General features: G+C 50.5%; 1 protein-coding gene across 1 annotated transcript; it reads left to right on the top strand.

Annotated features, from left to right (window-relative positions):
* The first annotated feature begins 61 nt into the window (after positions 1–61).
* TMEM106A (transmembrane protein 106A) lies at positions 62–6,724 on the top strand. Its single transcript, XM_011381151.2, has 8 exons — positions 62–184; positions 1,368–1,594; positions 2,146–2,209; positions 3,328–3,481; positions 3,927–4,067; positions 4,176–4,219; positions 4,719–4,772; positions 5,116–6,724. The coding sequence occupies exons 2-8, from the start codon at positions 1,387–1,389 to the stop codon at positions 5,234–5,236; spliced, it is 786 nt and encodes a 261-aa protein (XP_011379453.1). The 5' UTR covers positions 62–184; positions 1,368–1,386; the 3' UTR covers positions 5,237–6,724.
* The last annotated feature ends 7,516 nt before the right edge of the window (positions 6,725–14,240 follow it).

Here is a 14,240-nt window from a genome sequence, read left to right as displayed (position 1 = left end):
TCTTGAAGAACCGCGAACGTCTGGCCCCCGATGTCTAGAGGGGCGGGCCCTTGGGAGAGCGAGGGTGGGGCCGGAGAAGCTGGGGCGGAGCTTCCCGAGGCACCGAGTCAAAGTTCGGGGCCAATACCCTGGCTCCAGCACTTCCGATTACTCTTGCAGCCGTTTCTGTCGCCGTCACCTGGGGGTAAGGCTGTCCCGGAACCCTTCTTTCCCTTTGGGAGGCAAGGGCCAAGGCACCTTCAGTGTCTCCTAGCCCAACACACAAGCACACGCGGCTACCAAGCTCCACTAACTGCCTCTCGGGATGTTTGGTGGGTTGAATTTCCGACCTCTCCGTCTGCTCCCACCTCCCACCCCCCACCCCGGCCCATGGTCTTGACCCGGAGGAGGGCCGGAAGCAGCTTGGCCTTCCGTGGAAGCCAGGGTCGCCGCTCCCCCACTTCTTCCAACGCGACATATTTGCTCCCCCAGAACTCTGCTAAAGGGCCGGTTGCCCTGGCCGGCCCCAGCCCGCGGCCCTCCTCATAGATGCACTCCCAAATCTCTGCTCTCGCAGCTGAGAGGAGCCCCAGATCCCAGACCTGAACCAGGTGAGGCTCCCTTTATTTCAGCCCAGGAGGGTCTGACTGTGGCTCAACTTGCCCACTCATTCTGCCACCATTCGAGTTTAGGGGCAAGAAGCTGGAGTTCAGCCTTGGTCTTCCTAGTGAAGGACAGACCTTGACATTGCTACAACCATACCCCAGGCATTTTTTCCTAACCCACCTCAGAAAGCAGTAAGGAAGAGGTTTATGCTCCCAGGATTATTTTAAGGTTCTTGGCCTCACCTGTAATCAGCCTAGCCTCCTTTTTTCTTGTTTCAAAGAATCCCTGCCTTCCTATTAAAGCCTGCACCTGCCGGGGCTCAGGAATGGAAGCTTGCCTTCCACACCTGGGCTGGGAGACCTCAGGTATTTCTAAAGACCCCTGCAGAGTTGTTGCAGAGGAAGAAAGGGCTCTATTGGCTCCTGCCTTGCCCTACACAACTTCCTTGAGGTAAGTGACTGCTCAGCAACTTTTCCAGAAAAAAAACCTGCTCTGCCATTCACTCATGGAAGTCCCTCAAGTGAAGTGAAATAACTTCTGCTTTTCTCTTCTCTCTCGTAAGCAGATTGAGCTCTCCTACAATAATGAAAGGAGTTGAAATGCATCGCGATTTCTGACCCAAGAGTCCTGTGTAACTGCTCGATTTTCCATACCCTAGCTTCCTTAGGCTTGAACTTGCTGAAATTGTGGTGGGACTCCTTGCCAGTCTTGAAAATCTAAAATCAGAGTGCATTCAGCATCAGTGCTAACAAGCTTAGCACTGAACTTTGTTCTTTTGTCAGTGAAAAAGCCCCCTGAACGATGGGTGAGACATTCTCCCAGCTGGGCTCTCAGGAGGATGAAAACAAGTCAATCCTGCCCACCGACCCCGCCACTGGCAGCAAGGCTGCCAGCTATGCCAGCAACAGTAATAGCAAGTCTTTTTCTTCCTGTGCACCTTGTGAAAGGGCTGCTGGTGCCAGCTTTGTGACTTGTCTCACCTGCCAGGGCAGTGGGGAGATTCCTCAAGGTGAGTGGCCCAGGGCTCTGGAAATAGCCTGAATCCCGGAGAAACTCTTAGCAGCCAGCTGGCCCAGGGCCAGGCCCCTCTGAGTCTCTTTAAATGGGGTGGGTCTCCCAGCTCTTGGTCCCCCAGTTTCGGGCTGGCCAGGGAGATGCTAACCCCTCCTGCCCTGGTTGTACTCTCCAGCACCAGGGGATTTCCAGTCTCTCCGCTCCCTTAGCAACACTGTGCCTTAGGATTCAGGAAATTACAAATAACTTCTCCAAAGAAGTTAGGCTCTGATTTGCTGGGGATTTGTAGCATCACATCTGTTGATTCTTCACATTTGTTGATTCTTCACATCTGTTGATGAAAATCTCACTTCCATTCTAGAGATGTCAAAGCTGAGCTGCCAACTTCAATAGCATAGACCAGTGCTCCCAGACCTGCTCTGGGGCAAAGGCAGCATGCTTCCGACATAGCTCTGTGGGGTGGAGGGCTACTTCTGGCAGGCTGGCACAGGAAACATTTGTCATGGACACTTCTTGGCCCTTCCTCTCACTTCTTTCTCTTTACAGAGCTAGAGAAGCAGCTGGTGGCCCTCATTCCCTATGGGGACCAGAGGCTGAAGCCCAGACACACGTAAGCCCCTCTTCCTACCCCAGGTCCACAGGCCATCGCTCCTGGGGGCTGTTCCTCTTTGTCTCCCTTGTTTTGCCTCTCTCTGCCCCCACCAAGTTTTCTCCATTGGTTCTCCTCTAGAAAGCCTGAGCCTCACTGGGCTCAGATGTACGAGCCCAGTTTTCTGAGAATTTTCCTGGTTTAAGAAACCTGGGGCATAGCTACCTGAGGCCACATAGTGTGGCCTGAGCATCACTGCCTCCAATAAGCATGGTTCCCTTTTGAAGACAGAGAGGACCTCTTGACTCCGCAAGTCCTTTCAGGAGGGAGGGAGTAGCCCTGGCTGCAAGTTATTTTTCCTTCAAGCTTCCCTTGCTGTGGCAGTTCAGACCTGCTTGTTCTCGTCCCAGTAGAGATGGAAAACTATCTGCTCCCTGTACTGAGGCACTTCAGTACCTCAGAGGGAGCCCTGAGTTTCACTGGGGAGCCTCTGACCCTGTTTGTCATCTGGGTCCATTTCACATGGATCCTTACAACCTCCTCCCAAGGTCCTGAGCTTCAGCCTGGGAGCCACCACCCAGCCCTCCCCACCGCTACACCAGAATCCGAATCTGACAGTACCCCTCATCAGATCCACTTACAAGATGCTGTCTCTTTAATGCCCATCTCAATTTTCAATTAGGTGGACAGATGATGTCCTATTCTGAATATTAAAACTCAGAAGTCTCAAATTTCATATGGGCCGACTTTTTTCCAGTGGTAATAGCTAGCATTTATTAAGCTTTAGCTATGTGCCAGGACCTGGGATTAGTGCTTTTTCATGCATCAGCCCATAACAAATACTATGAGGTAGGTACAGTTATCTCCATTTTACAAGAAAACTGAGGCTTAGGGTTGCTCAGAGTTACTGGGCCAGTGGATATGGAGAACAGGGAATGAAAGCCAGGCTGCCTACCTCCCAGTCCTATGCTCCTACCTGCTCTGGGCCACATCTGAGTGTAGGCTGGTTCTCCACATCCAGGAGGCTAAATGTACAGTTGTGAGGTGGGGTGCAGAGGAGAAGAGTGTCTGAACACCCCCTGCCTGAGTGTGCTTGGTGTTCAGACTTCTCCCCTGCTTTGGGTCCTGCTTTCCCACAGGAAGCTCTCCGTGTTCCTGGCAGTGCTTGTCTGTCTGGTGATTTCCTCCCTCTCCGTCTTTTTCCTGTTTCCCCGGTCTATCACCGTGCAGCCTGCAGGCCTCAACTCCTCCAGCGTGGCCTTTGACAAGGCTGATATCCATCTCAACGTAACGGTAGGTGGGTGCCTGTACCCCTGTGCCCAGTAGTACTCCTCTATAGCCCTTATCGAGTGTTGTGACCCTGGGCGTTGATAGCCAGGGATCTTATGGTGCCCAGAGGATGTCAGAAACCTGGGGGGAAGCAGGAGCAGCCATGAGCCCCATAACCAATTGTGTAGCGTTAGGATTCTTCACAGTGAGGGGTCAAAGCCATGGCCCGAGAAGTAAATCACAGGGTGTAATAGGGGTGGCATGCTTGAGACTCCCTGGGTGGGCAGGGCAAGACTGGATCCTAAGCCAGCTTGGTGTTTTAGTTAAAGGTGAGCCCCTCACCATTAAGAGCCCCTGTGAGGGGCTCCTGGCACTAGTCCTCAGCAGCTGAGGCTGGGGGTTTTTGAAACTGTTTGATATTTCTTTTCCAAGGTGGCCACCCCTTCCCTTTCCTTGTCTTCATCCCTAGAATATCTTGAACATCTCCAATAGCAACTACTACCCCATCACTGTGACCCAGCTGACCATCGAGGTTCTGCACCTGTCCCTCGTGGTGGGGCAGGTCTCCAACAGCCTGCTCCTACACGTCGGCCCTTTGGCCAGCAAACAGGTGACTCCCTCTCCCTGGCCAGCCCTGCCCACAGGTGTGTGGATGTGTGTAGTGGTGGGAAGCGGGCAGCTGGAGTTGGGGCTAACCCTATACGCATTTGGTTGACAGATGGTTTATGCAGTAGCCAACGAGATCTGGGATGAAAACACATAGTGAGTATCCCTTGATCTCTTCTCCCTCAGCCTCTTTCCTGGTTAGAAACCCAGTTTTAATCCCCACCAGATTTCCTGATTGCTTAGCAAACCCTGCCACCAGCATCTGGCCTGCACTCATGGCTGAGACTGAAATGTGCAAAGGTTCAGGGTCCCAGCCTCTGCCTGTTTGGACATAGATTGGAGTGAAAAACAAGCTAGAATATGGTTAATCCTTACAATATGTGACCTTGGGCTCCTCAGCTTGGATTGCTGAGAAGAATAAATGTCTTGTTTTCTGCCGAGGGATGTGCCTGGGCCAAGCCAATAGGGATTGGAAGACTGATATTCCAGCAAGGGTGACATACCTTAGGGAGAGGAAGAGGGAGAGAGAAGGAGTGGAAGAGGGGCCCCTGATGGACAGGAGCCCATGGGGTGAGGATGCTGGGACCTATAGGTCTCTAAGCCTTCTGACAGGCTTCTCAGTGTGAAATGTGTTCCCATGTTTGTTCTCTCTCAGCAAAATCTGTACCTGGCTGAAAATCAAAGTTCACCATGTGCTTTTGCACATCCAGTAAGTACAGCTTGGAGCCCTGGTATCTCCTCTCCCGCTGACTCCAGTCTCTTCTCAGCTCCTCCTTGTGGGAGCACGGTCCCTCAAACTGACCCCATGAATCTGTTCTTGGGAGTAGCAGGTCCAGCTCCTTCTCTAGGTCCCGCCTTGCTTATAAGTGATTAGTGTGACAGCCACAGAGCTGTCTGGAGCACAGGTGAGGCAGCAGTCCCAGGTGCCTTAGCAGAGTGGGGAGCAAAAGGAGCGGGGATTCTGAGGGAGCCAACCCTCCCCAGAGAGCAGAACAGGGCCCGAGCTTCCCTCTTCCCCCTGGACCTAATAACAAAGCCTGCTTCCTTTCCAGGGGCACCCTGACCTATACTTACCTGAGCCATTCAGAGCAGGCTGTCTTCCAGAGCTACGAATACGTGGACTGCCGGGGAAACATGTCGGGGGCCCACTTGCTGGACTCTCACCCCCCGTGACCTCTCTGCTGTCTTCAAACTCCAGGCACCTGCCAGCCTGGTCTCTATCTCTCACAACTCCATGGTGATCAAGGAAGGACTATGGTGACTTCGCCAAAGGAAAATCACTGCTTTATCATACCCTCCACCCGTACCACACACGCACACGCACACACCGTTAGCACAGGAAGCTTTCTATGGAAGTTCACACACATTCACGCACACACACACACCCCTGATTTCCACAGGAATGGAAGGCTGGCTCTTCTAGTAGCAGGCTTTTCCCTTGGTCTGTCTTGAGGGAAGTCTGACTTGACATTTCTTCGGAGGTACTTGAGTCCCTGGAGTGGACCTTGCCCTGTCTGTTCTGAATGCTTTGGTTGCCCAGCTTCTCAGGGCTGCTTGAATGTGGAGAAAGCTTTAGTTTTATCTGGCTTTAAAAACATGAGTCCTTTTCAAGTTTTCCACCCAGTGATGGGAAAGTGACTTGGAAGACATCCAGTGCTGTCTCTGTGGCCTTTTTTGGGTACATAGATGCTTTCCTGTGCCTCCTTGCTTTGTTTGTGTGACAAAATGATGGTCTGCTTCTCTCCTGGTAACTCGCCCCTTGCCCATCTGCCAGCAGGATTGGCCAGGGCCCTTTGGCTCTCTATTCTTCCTAATTAAAGATTGTCCTGGTTCCTAGGAAGACCGAGTTGTGCTCCAGTTCAAGCTTCTGTCCATAGAAGTTTTATTATTCTCTTTACAGCTGAAGCTAAAGTAATAGAGGAGGGGAGGGAGGCACCAGGCACCCTTCGGGCCTCCACAGGAAAAACAGACTAAGCCAGAGTCATTTTAAAGGATGTTTATTGAAGGAGAGCTTCTGGCTGGTGGTGAGCCCACAACCCTGAGCTCATGCGATTGGACACAGGCAGGTCAAACAGTGGGCCCAGCTGCTCTCCCCATGAAAGCCTGCAGATGTGAAGCAGTCAGTACCCAGCCAAGCTGCTGGACTCTGCTGCACCAGGGCCCACCCTCTGCTCCCAGAGACCTCTGCTTTCCTTCAGGCATTGACAGCATGGAGCAGCACATCAAGTAAGGACTGATCTAGGCCCTCACCTCTTTGCTGTCACTCAGATGAAGCTAAGCCCCAGGTATTCCAGGTGCCACTGGGCTCCAGATAGAGGCGGTTTCTGTTCTTCAGCCAAATGGAAATGGTATTTGCTCACTAAAGGTGGCTAAGGTTTTTATCACTCCAACAAGCAGAGACATGAGCTTAGGTGGTGGGGAAAGCTGAATTTTGGAAGTAGGATGGATAGAGAGGGGAAAGTGATGACAGAACCTGGTGACTAGCTGGCTGGGGAACAAGAGGAAGGAAGATTATGCTGTCTCCACATTAATGTCTGGGTAATTGGGGTCAAGGTGGTGTTGGCAAGAGCTCAGAAGTTCAGGAAGCTCAGGCTAGAGCTTGTGTTGTGCACAGGTCACCAAATGTAAAGAATTTATATTGTATTCAATAAACTACAGTCAATAAAGTTTAAAAAAAGAAAAAGTCTCCTCGTGAGTGGAGAGGGAGCTGGTGGACATGTCCCGTCTCACAGCCTGTTTCTTAATGTCCGAGTGCATGCCAAATTCTCTTCCCCAGGCTGAGCCCCTGGATAACGTGTCTTGCCTTTCTGGATTCTGAGAGATGGCTCCCAAGGAGCTTGATCTCTCCCTTTCTCTCACTGTATATCTCTAAGGTCCCTTCCAATTTTAATATTCCTGTTCCGTGCCCTGGCCCCGATGCTTCCCTCAGGAATCACTGCACTAAGAGGTGCCTTCAGTCTGACCCAAAGCGATGTTGTGGGGACTACAATGACAGGACCCAGGTATCCTCACCAGTCCCAGGTGACAGAGGCAGCCGGGCTGGGGGACCCTGTTGTCAGCTTCAGGAAATGGTGAGGGGGATGCCCAGGCCTTTGGAGCCTCTTGGCTGTCTGCTCCATGGAATAGCTGAGACCCAGGAAGGAAGAGGCCTGTGGATTTTTGTGGGCCAGTCTCCCTCCTCTTCCCAGGGCCAGGTGTCCTGCGCCTGAGAGGTTGTATATGCCCTTTACTCCGAGCTTTCTCTCTCCATTCCTGCCTCCTATTATCCATTCAACAGTTGGGTGCCCACTGTGGGCCAGGCATTACACTGGACTTGGGAGGGGGGGTGTCCCTGCCTGCCACCTCTTCCTACTTCTGCCTCAGGCCTACTCTGGTGGGAGGCAACCCCTCTGTCCCCAGCTGAATCTCAGTAAGCATGGGCTAGGAGGAAGGGATGATGGCTCCTGTGAGTGCCATAAACCTGAAGCCCCCGACAGAACTATCATTGCTAAAACGGCAAGCAGTGAAGCTGTAGACTTGAGTGTCCAAGGCCAAGTCCTCCCATTGGCCTAGAGAGGCAGGGACCTTCACTTTCTTCTCCCACCCTCGCCAACGCCTTCATGGGTCTTCCGGCCTCCTTCCCCTCATTCCAGTCTCACAGAGCTGACCAGTCTCACTTCTTTCCAGGAAGAAATCACATTTTATTCCTGGCTAGCCTCTGCTTCTAGAGTGGATCAGGAGAGGGTGGTTTTTGGAGTGGAGATGTTGCTGGGTGGAGAGAAGGTGGGCTTGCTCATCTGTTTTTTACTGATGGCCTGTAGGGTCTTGGGGGTCTATCTCTGGATCACCACTGCTGTATGTAATTCTTTGACTGAGAAGAGGGAAAGACAGGAGGCAAAACAGGTTAGGTAGCGGTTTCTGGGCCTGCTGGTTTCAGAACATTTTATTAAGCCTTTTGAGGCCAGAGGAATCGAAGTGAAATGTCAGAGCCCAGTCCTCATCCTAATAGGGCTAGGAATGAGCCCAGCTCTAAGCTAAGTGTTTTTGATGCCTTCTCTTGTAATTGCCCTCATGATATCTCTATTAAGGAGGTGGCATTATTCTCATGTTATGGATGAGGCAGCTGAGGCTCAGGGATTAAATCACGCTGCCAGGGAGCGGTGATCCTGATTGAGACCAACGACCTCTGACTTCAGGTCTTGCCTTCCTTGTGCTCCAGCTCTACCCCAATCAGCACTTGAAACAACCCCTTTATTTTGCTTCTCTAGGCACCTGTCCTATCTTTCCAAAAAAAGATTGTTAACCTTTCTACTTATGCTTAGTGCTGAGCAACAGCACTAAGACATTTACGTAGACATTTTTAGGGGGCAAGGAATGGAGGAATGGGCCCCTTCCCCCACTCCTGCCAAGGAAGCCTCTCTAGACTCCACACGCACTCACACATAAGCACACACTCACAGACACGCAGCCAGAATCGGCCTTCACACTGTCTCACCGTGAATCGTTTGTACTTGGTGTATTTATCTGGGCTACCTTGGTCTGATTTCCTGAAACCTGGTGATGAAACAAAGCACATGTTACTCATTTTGCAGTTTCTGAGACTGGAACAGGTCAGAGCTGGACTGTTTACTATGTGACTGGGGAACAGGTGGAGGGCCCTACCTGGGCACTGCACAGACTGAGCCCACCTTGAAAACTCTCAACTAGGAAGCTGCATTGTGACTCCCTGTTCCAGGCTTCACAGGTCTCGGTATATCTGCTGTTAAGTTCATACCCAACCCTCTGACCACCCTCATCCCCTCTGTCACCCTTGCCCTAGAGCAGCGGTCTCCAACCTTTTTGGCGCCAGTGACCGGTGCTCCTATGAGAATCTAATGCCTGATGATCTGAAGTGGAGCTGAAGCGGTGATGCTAAATACAGAAGAAGCTTTGCTCGCTCACCCACCCACCGCTCATCTCCTGCTGTGTGGCCCGGTTCCTAACAGGCCACGGACCCGGTACTAGCCTGTGGCCCAGGGGTTTGGGGACCCCTTCCCTAGAGGAAGGGCTGACAACTTCTCAGCCATTCCCTGCAGAAGTGTGCAGCCTTCTTTGCAGCTCTAGGTTGCAAACAGGCTCAAAGAGAGTAGCCCCCAAGTAAAGGCCAAGGGTGCTAGGGAGAGGCAGAAAGCGGGTGGTGATATAGATTCTGGACTATAGGGCTGGGATGAAAGCACGGGGCTCTCTCCTTGAACACCTCCCCTTCCCAGGCCTCTCACTTACCAGTGTCTTGAGGGATTTTCGGCCCTCTTTGGAATTCGTCGTCAAAGTAATTACAGTGACTTTCATCTCGATGAGTCCCCACTGAGCCAAGCTGGGGACCAGGTTTCTGGGAATCCTGGAGATTGTGCTTGCAGGTGTATCGAGTAAGAGGGTCTTGGGCATTTTGTTGCCTTGGCTGAGGTGGCGGCTGTGGTGGCGGTGGTGGGGCTTGTGGCTGCAGTGGCTGCGCCTGCGCCTGCGCCTGCGCCTGTGGCAGCTCTGCTAGCTTCAACAGGGGTGGCTGTGGTTGTGCCGGGGGCGGCTCTTCTCGTGCTGGGGGCGGCAGTTCTCGTGCTGGGGGCAGCTGTGATTGCATCACTGATGACTGTGGCTCCTGCTGTGACCCCTGAGAAGACTGGGTTTTTTTCCCACTTTGGTATTCCTCCCTTTTGAGTTTCTTCAGTTCCTGGCAAGAGGCCCCGGGCAAGTGACATCCTCCTCCCTCCCACCCAGTTATTCATCTGCCAGATACCACAAATGAATCCATAGGTTGAAATGGCTAGAGGGTCTCTCTGTTCCCTGGAGTTGGAGGGGGAGGTTAGAGAGAGAGGACTATGTCCCTTCACACACCACAACATCCAAGGGCTGTTTCTCTGGTGACAGAGCCCTCTGGCTCAGCCCCTGCCCAGGAAACAGAAGTCTCTGAGCACCTACCTCCTAGCTTGGGAGTTTTGCACTGAAACAATTCGCAGTACAGAAAGATAAAGAATAGTTTCTCGCAAGTGCTTTGAAACAGCACTGTCCAATAGAAATAAAATGCATGTCACGTGTAATTTTAAATTTTCTAGTACCCACATAAAGAGTAAGAAGAATCAGGTGAAACTAATTTTAATAATACATTTTATTTAATCCAATATATCCAAAACATGTAATCAATATGAAAATCTTACATTATATTCTTTGTTTTTTACTAAGTTCTCAAAACCCAACATGCGTTTTACACTTAACAGCACATCTTATTCTGGACACTACATTTTCAGCAAAAATAATCAGATTCAGATTTATAAAATTACAATTGAAAAAGTAGATTCACATGTTTAAGTTGTTCCAAATATAGTTTTCCAATATATAAACAGTATTAGTTTTAAATTTTACATTTAAATGAATTAAGTGTATATAAAATCTTAAATTCAGTTCCTCAGTCTCACTGGCCACATTTCAAGGGCTTGATAGCGCATAGGCTGGTGGCCTCCCTATTGGACAGTGCAGCTTTAAAATCTCCCAGGACTGAGTCCCCTCAGTAAGTCTCAACCTAGCACAACAGCAAAGCTGAGTCACTCCAATACATGCACAGTCCATCCAAGAGAAGGTCAAAGGACATTGCTTTCCTCCTACCCCCAGCAAAACAACATTCACCAGATAATAGCTTCCTAGGGGTCTGTCTTCCCTCCCCATTCCCTTCCTGGCCCTGGAAGGATCCCAATGAACCTGGCCCCTCTCATGCACCTGCTCTTGCTGTTGCTGCTGCTCTTGCTGGGCCATCAGCCACCTCCTCCGATCCAAAGCCATCTGCCGGCGGCGGGCCTCCCAGTGGTAAGCACTTCCCATGATGGTGGGGGTGGCAGAAGGCCCCAGGCACAGCTCAGAACACTGCCACTGCCCCCACCACCTCTGTCTCCTCTCACCCCAACCCCACTGCCTATCACCAGAACCACCTCATAATGTGGCCACTGCCAAGGCAACTGGGTAGGACCCCCTGCCTTGGGGAGGAGGGAGGTGTTTCTCCCAAGCCTTCTAGGGAACATCTGTAATGTATCTTTCTCTCTAGGGCCCTGAACAGGTAGAAGACACTTCCCACCTAGTTCTGAGTCTCAGTGGGCCCCAGGAACAATTCTGAAGTCAACTGGCTTTTCTCTTTGGTTTCTTCCTCCCACCCATCCTCCTCTGGTCCTCTACTGATCTCCCTCCCCCAAAGGTTAGCTTTCCTACAATCCTCCATCTCCTCCCCTTGTGCTGAGTCAGGAGGAAAGGAAATACAAAATCCAGGTAACTCCAGAGGCCTGAGCCCTGTGAAGGCAAGGTGGCTAACTGTAAAGTGACCTAGTCTTGAGATTTATAATGCAGGCCACAAGCCGAGTGTCTACCTCTTCTTCTGACCCTGCAGACCCTACCTCACCTCTGGGGGCTTCAGTTTCCTTGCCTGTGGAACCAGAAGGGTATTACTTCTTCAGAGGACTCGTATCAGGACCAAACGGATCAATGGATGAGAAATGTACAAGATGAAAATTGTTGAGCTACGCAGTATTATTGTCCCACCTGACTTGTGCCCCAATTAGGTAGAGTGGCCGGTATGTGTGTGGGAGCAGCAAGGGGAGGAGGGGATCATTTCTTCTTTCCCAGGAAGCTTCTGGGGGCAGGATCTGGGTAGACTATTGACCTACCTCCTACATATACATGCCTTTAACCACAGATATAAATCTTTTTGGAAGGAGCAGAGCCTGAGTCCAGCTTCAGGGCTAAGGGCAGGGAAAAGGTATAGGTGAAAAAGGGGCTTTATACCCAGCCCCAGCCTGTATGGAGGGAGGGTGCAGGGAGCCCTTGAACTAGAGAACAGGTGCCTGGAGAGCCTGTCAATTCAGGCAGCTGGTATTGTGGATCAACTTGGGCTTTGAAGTTAAACAAAGACTCAGATTCAGGTTCAAAAGTGGTTGTGTCACCTATTAGCTGGGGGGACTTAGGCAGGTCACTCAGTGTCTCTGAACCTTTCCTCTGAAGCTTGTTAGAAGACCCCAGGGAATGCATGGAAAGTGCCTGCCCTCACAATGGGGACTTGGGGATGGCCAGCTGGTAGGGATGCCCCAGCTCTGCTGAGGGGCCAGTGGGGCACTGAGCCTTTCTGGATTTCTTTCCTCCTTTGCTAGTTCTTTCTCCTCCTCCTAGCACCCAGGAGCATCATCTGTAACAATAAATGACAGGAGTTTCCAGATGCAAAAGATGAAATTGAGGCTTGTCACTGGACATTTATCTTCATATGAACTAATTCTAAAAATATTTAGATGGAAATGATAATAAGAGGAAGAGAAAGGCATTTGACCTCCCAATCATTAAATGTGCAAAGGAGGAAATGGCTTCTTGTTTGCATCTCTTCCTCTCGCTTCCCTCTTACTCTTCTCCTACCCTAGAAAGAACAGGGATCAATCGGATGGGGAGATGCTCAGGGTGGAGGAGGTGGGCTGGGCTGAATTTAGGGAAGTGTTCCCAACTGTCTGAGCAAGTCCTCATGCCAGAGGAGGCGTTTTCAGGGTGAATCTGCCAAAATTGTGCCCTTTCTCTTCTTTTTGAGCCCCTCTCCTGCTGCCCCTGTGCACACTACCTCTCCCAACCCCACCTCTGACTTCAGACTTCCCTCCAGCTCCAGGATTCTACTCCATATCTCACTTGACCCCTTCCCATCTCGATTTTAACTGATATTGGCCCTCAGGGAACTTCCCATGTGGTCACCGGATTGTGGCCACTTGCATTTTTTTGAATGACTAGAAGTTAATTTTTATTTGGCCACTTGCATTTTTAAAGTAAGCTTGTTATTAGTCAAGATCCATAATCTTTTGTTATGGAAGGAATAAAGTATAGTTAGAAGCAATGGGCCAGGTAAGTCCTATGAAATACCAACTAGGTATTACTAGGTATGCAAATGTGGTCTAGTGCCTCTTTCTCTCTGATCAGTTTCCTCACTTGTTGTGATGATTAAAGGAAATAATCCATGTCACGCACTTGGTTCAATCATTGGTCAGAGTGCTGGCCAGCAGCAGACCTCTTAAGGGTCTCCTTTGTTCAAATAAATAAAGGCAGAACTCTTCATTCCACAGGGCAGACATTTACTGACTTCATGCACCCTGTGTGCTCTGCATGAGCCTGAGAGACTGTGGGGATACAGAGGATGTACAGGCTACAGGGCCTGGCCTCAGAGGGCTTACGCTCTAGTGAGAGAAACAAGACTGGCCACGAACAGGTATGGACAAAAGGGGTTCTTTTTGGAAAGTAACCTCGCAGGGTGATCTGGTTGTAAATTCCTAACTAGGCGGGTCGTGGTTAGCAGCAGTCAGACCTCTGGCATATGACTTTTTAGAAAAAGGTTTAACTTTGCCTTGAGCAAGCCCTGTCCAATGTTTTCGTGCATCTAAATGAACACGCCTTTGAAATAAGCTTAATCACCCTCAAGAAAACACAGGATCTTGTTAACTATCCCGTAACCCAATCCTCACCTTGCATCTCCCACCCTCATGTAATCTTCCTTACCTTCTGTTCCCTCCTGGGTCATTCTGCAGAGCATCTGAGATCTTGCTTCCCGGCAATTGTCATCAGTTTGGGCTCAAGTAAACTCGTAAAAATTGTCTACAGATCTGGATGTCTCGTCAACACAACGAAGGCAGTGATAGTGCAGAACAGCACATGTATCGGGCCTTTGTAAATCGTGAGGTAATCACTTGTAGGACTTCAGAGAAGGAAGAGAAAGTGTCAGAGACGAAAGCTTCCGGAAACATTTCTAGAAGTTAATTAGTCCTGTGTAGGATTGGTAAGGAAGGAGACAGGACTGAGTGGCATCCGCCCAGCCATTGCAACCTGATATAATCTAAGCACCCCTGAAGAGATGTCACAAAGAGACAGTGTGACAAAAAGGATAGGAAAATGAAATTGTAACTCTCATTCGTACATGGAGGCCGGGTTCTTGCATTTATTACATAATTCAATATTAACTCTTTAAAGGCTGTGTTTGAGGGGGGATTAGAAAAAGGGGAGGGGAAGTCATTGTCAGACAGGGGAGCCTACCCCTTCCTGCCCACTAGCTTCCCTGTTTACCACCAGCCTGCCTTGCCGCCTCCCTCTCTCCCTCCCTGCTACAAAACTAGCCACCTGGTTTCCTCCGAGATGCTGGAAGTCTCCTCGAATCCCCGGAGAT

The sequence above is a fragment of the Pteropus vampyrus genome, unplaced genomic scaffold (genome assembly GCF_000151845.1).
Source record: "Pteropus vampyrus isolate Shadow unplaced genomic scaffold, Pvam_2.0 Scaffold432, whole genome shotgun sequence".
In the NCBI taxonomy this organism is placed as follows: Eukaryota; Metazoa; Chordata; class Mammalia; order Chiroptera; family Pteropodidae; genus Pteropus; species Pteropus vampyrus.
This window is presented reverse-complemented; position numbering and strand designations above follow the sequence as displayed.